The 14,750-nt window shown below is 38.8% G+C and overlaps 1 protein-coding gene across 16 annotated transcripts in view; it reads left to right on the top strand.

Annotated features, from left to right (window-relative positions):
* The window catches only part of CACNA1D (calcium voltage-gated channel subunit alpha1 D), a 167,970-nt gene that overhangs the window by 143,086 nt on the left and 10,134 nt on the right, over positions 1–14,750 (top strand). For all 16 annotated transcript variants that reach the window (XM_088171546.1, XM_088171537.1, XM_088171545.1 and 13 more), the window contains 2 exons: positions 3,719–3,849; positions 13,414–13,530. In XM_088171546.1, coding sequence (XP_088027672.1) covers positions 3,719–3,849; positions 13,414–13,530 — 248 coding nt within the window. The remainder of the gene's footprint in view (positions 1–3,718; positions 3,850–13,413; positions 13,531–14,750) is intronic.

Genomic DNA, 14,750 nt, shown 5'->3' with positions numbered 1-14,750 from the left:
CTGCTGGATAATAGTGGGGATGAAGCCAAAAATCTGGCTAAATTGATTCTCCAAAGGGGAACTGATCCTGCACATTTAAAACACCTTTTGTGTTCTACTCTGTTGTTTTTAGCCTTACACCTAAGTGCTTGCATGGCATAGACGAATTGCTTTGTTATTGTTGTAACTATGTGCTTGAGCTTTTTCTGCAGCCTCTGTTCCTTTCAACTATGAGTCTTTCCGAATATTCTGAAGCAATTCTGTTTTAGGGTGGTGGCATGGAATTAGTGTTGCCTCTTGCCAACTTTATTCCCCTACATTTTTATTGAAATGGAGACGCATGCTTCAGAATAGCGAGCTCTGCCTGCCTAAATCAATCTGACAAAGAACCTGTACAGATTACATTCCTGGAACTAATCTCACGTAGTAATTCACTCTTAACTTTAGCTTCATTCCATTGCTGAGTATAAGCTGTGTATTTATTTTCAGCTATACTAAAATTCATTGCTAATGTTTATTCTGCAAATGTAGCTCTTCAGTGCAGCTGGAAGGCTGAAAACCTGGATGTGATCGATTGATAGGAAATAGGATGGCTTGGGCAACCCAGTATAAATGGGAATGCGTTGGGAAGTCCTGCAGATGAATTTTCAATTCCAGTTTACTTTGTTCCTCTGTGGATCTTGCTATGATTTACCTGAAATTTGAAAATATTGTAAACCACCTAGAAAAAAAGAGGAATACACCTATTTTACATTCATAGGAGTGTAAAATAGCTTAGTGTACAGTAGAAATTAGTTTTGATATTTAATATTCAATGGAAATTTGTCTATGAATTAACACCAGTGACAACTGATAATAACGATTTCCCAAGAGATGGAAAATTCTCTTCAATATAAATCAACAAAACATTCAAATTCAATATGTTAAAATCACTTGCACTTAGAATTACTGAGGGGTGCAGTTTATAGTAGTTTGCTCCAGTATTATTTACGCTGATATTACTGAATGCTGGGTCCTTTGTATGTCATGGCTATGTCTCCAGAACATTTATTTAGGAGCAAAAGTGATCGATATAGCAGGTATTCTTTTCCCCTTGGATTATAAAGAGGTACACTAGAGATAAATAGTTAATTCTTGGTACTGATTAAATAACGTCTTATTATAACTCAGTGAGACTGTTAATAGTTAGCAACACATTTTCAGTACAGAAAGGTGAAACTGCTTTGCAGAAACATAGAATATCAGTCAAATGTCTGATAAATGAATGAGACTAGAGAGCAAGAGAAATAAAACTCACTAAGGACTCATTTGTATTCTCTAAACTTCCCGGTCTCCACCTGCAAATCCATTTAGTCCTGCCTAGTACCTTTTGCCTCTTCCAAGAGCTCCCTTTTGAAATTATTCCTATTGCCATCACTAATTGTAATTAGTGATTTGTCTGTTCTGTGGTCAGTTATGCTTAGCTGCCTTCCTATACCTGTCTCTACCTGGCTATATGTGTGTTACTCAGAAAGCAGAGCCAAGGCTGGCTCCCCTTGGCCAGGCATCAGTTGCTGTGTGCTCGTTCTGCAGTGTGCCTGGCTGTGCCTGTGACACACAAGCACCGTGGGGACACAGACAGACTGGCACACACAGCCCAGCAAACTGGCAGTGTGTTTGTCTGGTGTGCTGATGACAAATTGGTGCATGTCCAGAGCCGTCAATAAGGGCCCCTCGTTCCTGGTGTTTCACAGGTGTTGTCACCTCAGGCACAGTCAGTGGTGCTGCAGTGTCATAGCCTGGCGTGGGACCTGCTCTGAGTGCAGTGTAGCAGTGTTTGTCCTATTGGGTCTGTCACTTCTGTGTGCTTGTTCTTCTGGGAGCCGTTTGCTAACTCACTTCCTTCAAAGTTCTGTTCAAGTACTTGAAATGAAAGAGTATGGAGGATGGGAAAGGCTTATCTGGGGAGTTAAACCAGGGCTGTGTTGCAGATCTAAGCTAGGAAAGGCGAGTTTGCATTACATCTGTGTAAGAGGTCTCATCCTAATGCAATACACCATCAGTCTCCTGAAGAGCTACAAAGGAAGATTACAGGTGAACATCAAAGCAAATGTTCACAAAAAGTTTATTAATGAGATTCATGGAGTCAATTAAAAGCTTTTTATTGCTGAGACGGAGTCCATAGGCTGGTGAGCTTTTCTTGTGAGCTGTTCCTGATATTTCCTGCTAGTTCCTCCTTTCCAAGGACTCTGACCCTTGAGGAGTTGTCAGTTTGGCAGAGCAGGCTCATTAATATGCTAAGATATTTCCTGCAACAGACTGGTCTCCCAACCAGTATCTTTTGAAGCAACTGTTATAACTATTTTTGTTTCCATATATTTAAAGACAAACTGCTGAGAGAAGACATTCTGGGTGCACTTTCACTGTAGTTAAAGCCTATTTTACTTTTTCACATACATACAGCCCGTTTCAGACATTATAATACAGGAGCTGATTTTACATGGAAGAGGTTTCATTTTGAGATAAATTTTATCAGGGAGGTAAAAATGGATTTAGAAAATATTGTCCATGGAATGGAATCCCCACCCTCTTTGATGAGAGCAAGTCACTAAAAGAAGAAAGTCAATTTAAATTAGAAAAAACAATCATTACAGGTAAAGATAGTACTGTAAATACTATCCTCAGTGAGATACATTTGCACATATTATTGGTAAGATACATGGACATTCTCTTTTAATCAAATTTAATCAAAAAGCCCGTAATTTCTAACAGAGGTGTGTTAAAATATGTCTGGGCTTGTTAGATTTTTGTGCTCAGTCAAGCCATGACTGGACAGAATAACGGGTGATGCCTAAACCACACCAGATCCTCTTTACGTGCAGCAGGAGCCAGAAATCCTGTTGCCAAAATCTACCTCTGGATACTGAAAAAACGTGGGGAGATTGAACAGTACAGCAGGAAGGGAAATGGAACTTCATGACAGATAACTCTAGGGAAAAAAAGTGTGTGACAACAAAAGCAATGTTTCTGAATAGAAAACTATTTCTAGTTTTCTGGCAAGCATTAGTCACTGAGAGATCAAACTTGCCCAGCTGAATGATTGAGTGGACTCATAAACAGCTCCATTCATTCTTAACCTGTGATGAACCAGGTGATTTGGGTGTCCTCACAAGGAACCTGCCTTTGGAAACTTTCAAATTTGGATTTTGTTCACAACAGTGACTCTGTAAAAATGCTACATTTTACTGCCCTGGCTGTTTGCCTATTTTTGAATTGTGCTAAATTCACTGATGGAAGTTATTTTTATTCCTTTCAGCATTACAGAACTGACACAATATGTACACTGACAAGCAAACTTGGTTCAGCAGTGACAAAACAAGGGAGAGTCACTCTGATGAGCATCAGTGTATCTGAGACATAGTGGATTTTATTTGATTTATTTACTCCAAGTAACTAAAGCCAGTACTTCAGCTTCCATGTATATAAAAACATGTTTGTGGTTTTGGTAGAAACTTAGAAGACCACGAGTCTTGGTAAAGTATTTTATTTTCTCTTTTATTAGGATGAGTTCACTTAACTAACTGAACCAAACCTGCTTGCTGAAACATTGCTTTTGAGCCCCTTACAGGCTCCATTGTTGTAAGCTGGAAAAACATAGTATCTGTTGCACCCATCATTTCCCCCCCAAATCAGATGTGAGTGTACAGGCTATTGATAAATGTGCTGACTTGGGAGAGATCTGTCTGGTCTGTTCATTTAGATGATGAGGTAACCGTGGGGAAGTTCTATGCCACCTTCCTGATACAGGACTACTTTAGGAAATTCAAGAAACGCAAAGAACAAGGACTGGTGGGGAAATATCCTGCGAAGAACACCACGATTGCTCTGCAGGTGATTTTTTTATGTTTTTAACTAACCATTTTGTGAGCTTACTTGAAATAGCAGGTAGATGGATATTGATGATTGTGCAGTGCTGCCAGGATTTTATTTAGCTGGGACACTTTTGGCCCTTACTCATCAGAAAAGTAAATGCTAACCCTGCTATTCTGTCTATGACAAGGTAAGTGCAAAAACTTATTCTCTATGGAATAGTCAAACAGTAACAATAGTTATGAAATTTCTTAGCAGGTCTAGCAGATAAATCACAGTCTAAAGTTGCTGATTGGATATTGGATAAATAAAGTTCTGAGCTATCATTTATGTTCATTGTTTTGCTTTAACTGTTTAATTTCTTGTGTACCTAAAATGCTACAAGCCAATTCTCAGGGAACTTCCTACTGTGCATTATCCCATAGTGAAGAGATTTTTATTCAGTATCATTTTTCTTACTTCTCATTTTTCTTTTTCTTTTCCACTTATGATACGGTGAAGTATCTTCCTATGTTATTATTTGCAACTTCTGAATTTTGCATCCATTGATTTCTTTAATAGGAAGTATTAACATATTGCATTAATGTCACACACTTCTGTCTATCTCTTAAAACAAGCTATCACATGGAAACCAGGACAATAGATTTGGCCTTCTGTCTCTCAACAGGCCTGCAGCAAGCAGTCCATAGAGTACATGTGATCTAAAGAGCAAATTCTGGCATCTTCTTTCCACTGGTACCTTTGTACAATGAACTTTGAAACAGGCAAATGGAAAGCTGTTCTCAAATAATTCCAGACATCATACACTGCACTGTTTTAATTGGATTGGGACTTTATGAATTTCAATTAATGATTAGCAGTTTGCTACAAACTATATTTGTTTCTGATGCCAAAATTTAGAATATGTTTTGAAAATCCCTTTCTAAGAGAGAACTGTGTTAACTAGAGTCAGATACTGTTTGTACTGTTGGTTTGTACTTCAGTTAGCAAAATGAACTTTGCTGTGGTAAGTGGATAATTTGTTTCATTCCCATTTCCTGAGAATGTCTCTGCTGGCAGCTCTGACTCCCATCGTGTCCCAAATCAGCACAAGCACAAGAGATGCAAGAAGCAGGGAAAGATTCACCACAATCCTTGCTGTGTGTTTGTGCTCACTTGGCTTGCCAGGGCTGCATGAACTGTGTTTGCATACACAAAAGAAGAGAAAATTATTGGTAATGGAACTGATAAAAGGGCTGTAAACAGTTGAGAAGGCAGTGAAAGATGTTGGATTTTCAGGAAGGACTTTTCAGACTTCTTTATTGCGGAAGCATTTGAGGATGAGGAGGTCAAAGTTGGTTTTGAGCCTCAGTATTGCAGATTTCCACTTGTGGTTTTGACAGTGTAGAGAGAACCACTGGGTTCTCAAATATGAATGTGCTCTCTTGTTTATTATCAGACTCTGCTTCCTGGTCAATAACAAAGAGAGAGGGCGAGAAAAACGGAAAGACTCAGCTCTTCCTCTCTCCTTAGGCAAATATTTTTCAATGAAAAAAAAAATTACTATGAATCTCTACTAGAAATCTGCAAAGGCCTATGGATTTGAGTCATGGAACTTTTTTCTGATTTAAACAATGCTCCCATGGTATTAAAATGAGCCAGGCCAGTAAATGGGAAGATTACTGTTTTCTTTCTCCCCGTCGTGCTCTTTTCTGCTTTTGTCTTTCTAAAAAATCAGTAGGAACTCAATTTGAATAACCAAATAAAAATGGAAATACTGTTTCAAAAAGACCTGAAACCTGTGGTTGGAAAAAAAAAGCCCAGTCCAGCATATAAATGAATAATATAATTTTAAACTGGAAGCTACATCATGTCAAAAGTCATAATGCTGTGTTTATTAGAATAATTAATTATATGAGGATACAGCTTTAAAACAGAGCTGGATATCTTGCTAAAAGAGATGTACTACTTCAACAAGGAATTGATTTTTTTTGTGATCAATGACCCTAAGAATTGTCCTGTGGGATGTGTTATAGGGAGTTTAGTATAAATGACCACAGAGAATCATTTTGGCCTTATAATGTATAAACATTGGGTGTCACCATTTTCAGCTTCTTTGTTCCAGGCTTTGTCCAAAGCTTAAATGCTTGTAAAACTTATGAATTTTTCAAAAGCCTTTGCTCTTATCAACCAATTTGGCAGCATAATTGATGGGTATATGATCCAGCTTGTGTCTCAGCTACAGAACTTTTGTTTAAATAATCCATGAAAACCTTGTAACCATGAAAATATTATTTCGGTTCTTGGAGAGCTGCAAAATCCTTAAGCAAACCAGCAGATAAAAGCAATGTCACCTGTTCCATTTTGTGTCAGAAGCCATATGAGCCATAAATGCTCTCATGCTTTTGCTGATACCTGTGACTTTCTCTTGGGGTGAATGAACTGGTTAATCAGTGAAGAACATAAGGATCTAATAAACCCTGCAGTTCCTGCATTATCTAGCCTGGCTTTCCTTATCTCCCATCTCTTGCAACAGAGGAAGAAAACAACCTGCTATCAAGATTTACAGTCCTTTCCTAACCTTTATAATCCTGCTGATCTCACAGTTGGCCATGTCACACTTTCCTGCCTTCAGGGAGCAAACAGCTCCTCTGACACAGGAGGCTCCTTGGGACAGAATCCTTTGTGGTTTAATTAAAGGATGACTATTGGGCAAAGAGTTAATGGATGTTGCCATTTTCCCTGTTCTATGAGACTGAAAAAACTTTTTTTGAACATAGATAATTTCTTTGCACTCTTTTATTCCTCACGCTCAGGAGGCTGGATTTTTTACAATAATTTCATTCAGCACTATTGAAGATACTGAAGGGAAAACCTGTGACTGTCAAGTGGCCTAAGGCCCTGTTTTGCCAGGGGAATTACCTTTTTTTTTAACTTTAATTGTAACCTAGGATATTAAATTGGATGCCTTGCTTGCCTTGCTTTTAGCTAAAACTTTTAAAAGCATGTACTTCTTATGCTGCTGTCTTTGATAGAATGACTTATACTGACATAGGCAGAAAAGTGATGTGGAATAATTTAAGAACTTTTACATGCAAGACAAAAAAGGTTTTTAGAACTGCATAAAAAAATATCTCCACAATTTTACAAATAGAGTTCAAAGCCATAAAAAGTCATGTTTTCAGCAAGAAAAGCACTTCCAGAAAAAGTGTAGTATGAAAGACAGGAAGCCATCCACACTGTCTTTAGTTAGCTGAAGAGAATTGATAGCACAGAGTAAAACTCTGTGAGCTCAGAAAGTCCAGTGGGGCTTTCTCGTGGCCTACAGTAGTTGTTTTAATAAGTTTCACCATGTGTGGGAATAAATCTTCCCTTGGAAGCCACATTACTTAGCTAAAGATGCAGTCTGTGGACTCAGAAAGGCAGACTGACCACGGAGCATGTATAAAAATCCTGTTCTTAGAAGATGTTATCTTCAGAGAGACACACAGAACATTTAATTTCAGGGTGAATAAACACTAGAACATACAGAACAGAGGTTTTTTGTCATTAAGACTTAGGCATTTTAACACATGAAACTGAAACGTGCATCCTTTGCCTGAGTTTTATTTGGGTATATGAGCCCAAAACTTGTGACCTGTGTCACAAGAATGTCCCTGGCAGCCCCCTCATACTTAGGGGCCAGAACCTCCACCCAACTCCAATAAAGGAAGCAGCTGCTTCTGACACTGGATTTGAGATGGTCTGGTGCAGGAGAAGAAACAATGGAAGTTTGGGTTGAGTTAGAAAATTAGAGCAGAGCTCCCTGCAAAACTCGATTTGCTTTGTGTATGCCAGGGCATGCACAGAGGAATTCCTCTTCTTACAGTAACTTCATTCGGGGTGATTTTTATTCTGCAGAGCTCAGGTTTTCCTCAAGGGTGTAGCATTTGCTGTTAGACCCAGACTGCTGTTTGCTGTGTCAGAGAGGAGGCAGCAGCCTAGAAAGTGAAGAGGGAATGATTATCTGCTCATGCTGTTAAATCAAGGAAGTCTTTCTGCCATGAAGTTTCAAGTTTTCCTCACTCAGAAAAGGACACTTCAAATGATAACCAACAGCAGTTTGTTTAAACTTGCCTGTTGTCACCAAAACCATTTTCAGACCTGCAGTAACAACATCTTGGAACCCCACAGTTTGTGTCCTGCAGACCCAGAGGAATTCACACCCCTATGAAGGCAAGAGAGCAGGAGGCTCTGAAGTGTTGGGTGACCAGTTGGAGTCAGCAGTTTATGCCTTTTTTGTGGTGTTTCACATGCTCTGAGGTCACCAACAAAAATGGTTTCCATTGCCTTTCTTGTGCTATTGTCAGATAGAGATGTCTTTGTGTAATGATGGAAACTTGTATTGAGCCAGACAGTGGTCACATTGCTGTAAAATAGATGTTAAGTGAAGCATGAACAATTTAAATTACTTTCATCAAGCACAGAGAGGAGATTAACTAATTCTACAGTATTTTTCCTATGGAAAACACTTACTGTCAACTATGTAACACATCTATATTTCGTATTATGTGTAGCCCTCTTTGCTAATACACACAAATAAAAGTTAAAGGATATTTTCTTTCACATCCCAAGTACATAAAAGCACTGATTTATTGACCTGAGCCTGATTTTGGAAACATGTTTCAGATCAAATTAATGATGCTTTTTTATCTCTGCAAATGTATTAACCCTGCAGTAAATAGTAATAGAAAATGAAAAAGCCAAACCTTCTGGTAGGCGTCAGCTGAGGGGTTAATTTGTTGCTCAAGTTCCATTTAATTGTGCTCCCATGTTCATGTGGTGCTCACAGGAGGGCTCAGCTCTGGCAGCCTGGGCTGGCTGGGAGCTCCGAGCTTTGTGCAGTTGCAGCTCAGCCAGGATGGACAACTCTGGGCAATCAAGGCTTGACTACTATGTCTCTTACGTCCACTGCTATAGTGTAGGTTATTCTGCTATTTTTCTGCATGCTTATTTCCTTTTAAAGTAGTTCTGTCTTTGTATTCTGTTCATATTAACCTCAGTTTATTTTTATGTTAAAGTGTCAGTGTAGCTCTGAGGTTTTTTACTTTTCGTAGTTTTCTTTGTTCTAAAATAAGCAGATGGTAAAAACGTGTTCTTTACCTATAAATCTAATGGTTTAAGGAATGTCTTTAGAGTCATAGTCTTCCTGGATGGTGAAGCTCTGAAAACCTAAGCATTTAGAATTAATGTTTGTGCTTTTTTCCTGTTCTAGTGAGTTTATATAGCAATATGAATAAGCATCATTGTTCTAAAGTCTGTGAAGCAAAGCTTACCATTGTATTCGAGTTCTTGGTGTCACTCTAAGACACCTCAAAAGAGGGACCAGTGGGTATTTTACTGACTGGAAATAGTGTAGGTGACAATGATATTATTTAAATAAGTGTATCGTGTTTGCACTCCTTGAACTAAGTTTAAACTGCATCTATATGTAGGTAGGACCATACCTTAGAATGTTTGTGGACTGCATTTAGGTACAGAGAAAAGGACTTTTTGTAGTTCCAGTATTTATAAGCATTTGAATTTTTTTCTGAAAGTCGTGACTGGAGTCTTGCATTATACACAGATTTCTTAATATAAGACCTATATTTAAAATGGTGTTACTCTTTTATGCATACTGTAGATTTGGGAAATTGATTTAAAATCTGTTTGGCGTTTGTTAAAAGCAGTCTTTTCAAAATGCTTACGTTTAACTTCCAAATGTTTCAATGTTTTGGTGTGAGGTGCCTTTCAAGCCTCTTAAGGTATACCTCTAAATAACCTGCCTAGGGGTACAGTTCTTGGTCACTTTTCTCACTGAGGTTAAGAGACTCCTGTATTTCTGTTATTTCTGCTTTTGAAAACACATCTGTATCATCTCAATGGTGTGTCAGAAACAGGAGCATCAGTCATTGTCTCTTGAGATGCTGTTTAGGACCCAGCACTGGTGTATCAGTGCCTTGTGCCATCCAGAAAACATTGCAGGTGCTGTTGTGCCTCCAGAGCACAGCTGCACAGAATTACCATGTTCATCTGAAGTCATTCTGGGCATTTATGGGAAAGCCTAATTAAAGACATGCTTGGGTTTCTCATGTAATTATGTTGTTCAGCACTCTGTGTGTCACTGCTTTGCTAAATAACCTTTGGACTGATACTTCTCATCTTTCTCTCACCTACAAGGAAAAAGATGAAGCAAGGAAGGAATAAAAAATTAAATTTTGGATAAACAATACGTCTGAACAAAAAGTAACTTCTTTTGCACACTTCTAGTGAAATCTGTAGAACAGAGTTAGAACCATGGTCAAGGACTGTGAGGAAGTAATTCCTGTATAGCACTCAAATTTGACTTTTTTTAGAAGTCATTATAACATAATGCTTCAGGTATGAGGCACATCTTGAATCTCTGTATGTAATAAAATTCTTATGAAATTCTACATAAGGTAATAACCACTTCCTAAGAACTTTAGCAGTCTTAGTGAAAAAGGAACAAGCACACCTCTGGCAAGGGTAGAAAATTCACCGTCCAGGCTCTCTTTTTTGAAAAGCCCCATCTGCTCAGCTTTTGTTTTTATCTCTGATTTAAATGTAGCAATGTTTAGAACCTCCCAAATGGAGACATGGAGCGCTCCCATTGCTCTCTTGTGAGTTACATTGTCACCAGAGCTCTTGCTGGGCAGACTAAAATAGGCAATATTGTGTAGGAAGCGTGTGTCTGATGGACCCTTCTTCCCTGTGAACTAAAGAAGGGATGTGGGGAAGGTTTGTTGGATGTTTGTGTGTGCTCTTTTGTTTAAGAGATCTTTGGTTTTGAAGCACTTGAAGGTAAAGTCAAATGTTTGATCAGTCCATGCTGTCTCTTCAGTCTTCGTGGAAGACATTAAGTGTGATTCAAAGAAGGGATTTTCCTACTGACATAAAAGTACCAATTCCTGTGTTTTCATGGGAGTCCCACTTCAGTGGTAGCTGACTGATCTAATGAAGTTGTCTTGTCAGTAAGAGCTCAGCATGAGCATTTGTATCATTATGTGGTGCTCCCCATCATAAGAATGTTTCTTAGATTACTTGGAATGCTGTTGGATTGCAACAGGTAAAATGAGACAGTAAGTGGGAGTGGTCATTTTAAGGAGAGAGCTCACAAAATTGTCGTAGGTCATTCATTAGAACAAATAAACTGAGGAATATTTCAATTCTGTCGACTGGTGTTGCTTGAGAGCTTCGGTTCTGGCAGTGAGTGAATAAATCTGCAGGGTCTAGTGTCATAAACATTTACCTTTGCATATGGTGATCCAGGTTTCTTTCTTCCACTGCTGACTGCATAAATGCATAAATGCAAGAGGTCTGTTACTTGGAAATGAGTATTACTGGAGAGAGATGAGATGATAAAGGCTGCCTGCTTTCTCTTGAGTAAAGGAGGGGTAATTCACCAAGAAATAAGCCAGAAGGCAGTTGGAAATGTAATCAAAATTAAATTACTATTCAGTGTGTTGCTGTCAAACGCGTGGCTTTTCTCAGCTTCCAGGCATATATTTGTGGGGCTTTGTCACAATTTGGCAGACGGGAGGATGAGCTAGTAGATTTTTGTCAGAGTTAAATTTTGTCTGGTGCTGCTGACAGTGCTGTGTTCACAGAAGGGCTCAGCTCAAAGGCAGCCTGGGCTGACGGAAAACTCAGAGCTTTTGTGCAGCTGTAGAGCAGCACACTCAGCCAGAGCTGAGAGATGCGCTCCTTGAGCATGAAAAACCCTGGGCAATCAAGATTTTGCTGTGTCTCTTATGTTCAGTGCTGCAGTGTAGGTGTATTCAGGTATTTTTCTGGTTGCTAATTTCCTTATTTTAGCAGTTCTCAAATTGTATTCTGTTCATACTAAGCTCAGTTTATTTTTATGTTGAAGTGACAGTTGAGGGTTTTTTGTTCTTTTTAGTCCTCTTTGCTCCAAAGTCAGCAGGTAGTGAGTATGAAATACAAGTGGCTCTTCTAGCTAATGGTCAAATAACCAAAATATAATAGCAGTCCTCTAGTAAATAAATACTGCCTTTGTTTCTGCTAAATAAATAGAGCTTCTGGTCTTCCACTTGAATGGCTGCACCATAAAGTGTTAATTTTGCTTCCCTTTAGCACCTTGCAAAATGATGACATTTAGCAACATTGCTGAGGTTTTGACTATGCAATTAGCATAAGAAGTGGGCAAAAGCACAATGTATTCATGAAATGAGTATTGTATATTAACTCACTAGTAAATGATTTTTAGAGCCTTGTTCAATTATAGCATGACTCTCAAAGTTCATCCCCGAGGAAGGAAGTTGAATTGCCAAATAGATGTAGATAATATGATTAGTCAGGCACCTTTTCCAGGAAGGGAAATACTGGAGTGAGTGAAACCTGAAGTGGAGCCTGTAGTAAATCTACACCATTAAGATTCAAAGTTTTTGGTTTGTTCCTTTCCAGCTTCTGATTGCCCACACTGCATAAATGCCATTTTTCTCCCCAGCAAAGCAGCTGTTTCTGTTTTGAGCAGAAGTTTTTGGGTGTGCTCCTGGGGATTCTCTACAAAATTCTCTATGCATCCTCGTGCTACACCAGGGCAAGGAACATACCAATGTCAATGTTGTGCTGGGACAACCCTCACATATCCTTCAAAAATGCTAAAAAAGAATAGATCAGGTTTTCGGATCATAATCAAAAACTGAGCCAAGTGCTGTGCAAGATTTTTAGTAGTGTAAGTATAGTGGTAGTAAAAGGTTAAACATACACATCTTGGATTTCTTCTGAACCTGAGGAGATAAAAGAAGTTGCTGGGAAGAACTGAGCTTGTGTTTCTTGCTTTGCTCCATAACAGCCAGAGTTAAATCAGGAAAAATGTCTCCTTTTGGCAGTAAGGGCTGTACAAAGCACGGAGTTCTTGGCATGGGGTATGACATCTCATCTCCCTCCTCCCTGATGTGCAGGTCTGTCCTGGACAGTTTCAGCATTATCCCTTTTCCTAAATGTTGCTTGTGGTAGCAAACTTGAGAGGAACATGAACCGATGTACACTGAGCCTCTGCTGCTGTAACTCAATGGCTTTCTGTCCTAAGCAAAAGCTTTAAACCAAATATCTGCAAATCATAGTGCAGTGCAGATGAGCTGGAATTATTTCACTGCTTTCTTTTCCATCTGAGCTCTGCTAAAACTGCTGTTGCTATAGCAAAGATCTCCTTGTGTTTCCTTTGTTGACACAGGCTGCAAACATGTTTTGAACATTAAATATACATCTCATTGAAATGCATTTTATTATATTTCTTGCTGATTGCTTATACCTTTTAATAAGATTAATTTTTCTTCTGTAGGAGTCCATAAACATCAGTGGTGTTTTAGTCAGTATCTACACTGTGATAATAAAGACATGATCACCTCAGTACTACCAGGGTGGCACTGGAATACATAAACCTTTTATTAATAACAGTAAAGGAACTTACAGCAGGATGCATCCTCTGTGGATGTCAGGATTCAAAAACTGTTAATTGTCCTTTAAAATAAATTTAACACCTGTAATTAAAGAGCAAAAAAGAATTTGCATTCCTAATGTGTTATGGTATTGTCATTGATTTAGGCAGGACTAAGGACACTTCATGATATTGGCCCAGAAATACGCCGAGCTATATCCTGTGACTTGCAAGATGATGAACCAGAGGAAAACAATCCAGAGGAGGAGGAAGATGTTTATAAAGTAATGTCAGAACACAACCATGTGAATTGTTTTTTGTATAATATGAGAGTAAAGAATGACCTTATCCTTGAATATTAGATAATATAATAATAGTAATACTTTTAAGCCCCTCAAATCAGGAAATATAAATATATTATAAATAAGTGTATTTTATGTATAAATCTATAAAAATTATAGTATCAGGACACTTGCATTTCTTCATAAATTTAGGAAGCAGTTCCTGCAGGGTGATTCTCCTGCCCCTAATTCTTTCTCACTAATTCTTATTTTTTCTTAAGCAAATCCTATCAAAAGGTATGACATGAACCTGAGATGAACCTTGCCATCTCAGATTTTGATAGTGGCAAGGTTGAGATTGGGTTTAACCTTTTCACAGGTAGATAGGAAGAAGAGAATGAAAGTCTATGCAAGCAAACCACAAAAGACACGGCACTTTGTATTTTAAAATGAATGCGTGGGGTTACATAGAGGTCAACTAAATATAAGTGCCATTTCCAATCCCATGAGGGATATCAATAAGAATCAATTAGAAAAAAAGATAAGGTTTCCTCTTTATGCTATTTAGTCCTAAATGGCAAACATGTAAATTTGGTGCTATAATCAGAGGCAGTCTGCAAACCATTTGTCAGCCAGCAAGAAAACTTATTTTTTTCCCAAGCATTTCAGAAGAAGCAGGTGTAAAATCACGCTTCTGCAGGAATTACAGCAGAAGCCCCATAGCTTGCTACTGTCCTTTGCAAAAAGGAGGATGTGGCACTGGAGACGGTGCCTCAGCTGCCATCAGTAGATGCATTTCTCTGCCAACCATCATTACCTCCTGTCTTCTCTAGATTGAGCTGCAACTCAGACTGCTGTCATCCAGGACCCACACCTGGCTAGACAGGGAGGCTCCCTAACCTGGGTCAGGTGTCCAAGAGAGCTGCATGTCATAGTCATAACTTAGCACCTCATCCTCTCTTTCACCATCCATTACACTCCCAGGGCTGACAAACAGAAACTCCTCTTTCTTGTACCTCTGTGAGAAGAAAGAATGGAAGCACTGGAGCTGAATGTTCCCTTCCTGGGATTTGCTTGCAAGCTGTTGCATGGCACTCCATCCTGTCTGAGTGACACCTGCTCAAACCCGTGCTCCGGGACAGCAGGAGACAACTCCACCAAAGCCTTCCCAGAAATTAAGCAAACACATTAAGTATCTTTGTGAGGAAGCTGGTGCATGTTCA

Source organism: Sturnus vulgaris, chromosome 11 (assembly GCF_052056855.1).
Source record: "Sturnus vulgaris isolate bStuVul1 chromosome 11, bStuVul1.hap1, whole genome shotgun sequence".
Classification (NCBI taxonomy): Eukaryota; Metazoa; Chordata; class Aves; order Passeriformes; family Sturnidae; genus Sturnus; species Sturnus vulgaris.
The sequence above is the reverse complement of the archived record's forward strand: the minus strand, read 5'-3'. Positions and strand labels throughout refer to the sequence as shown.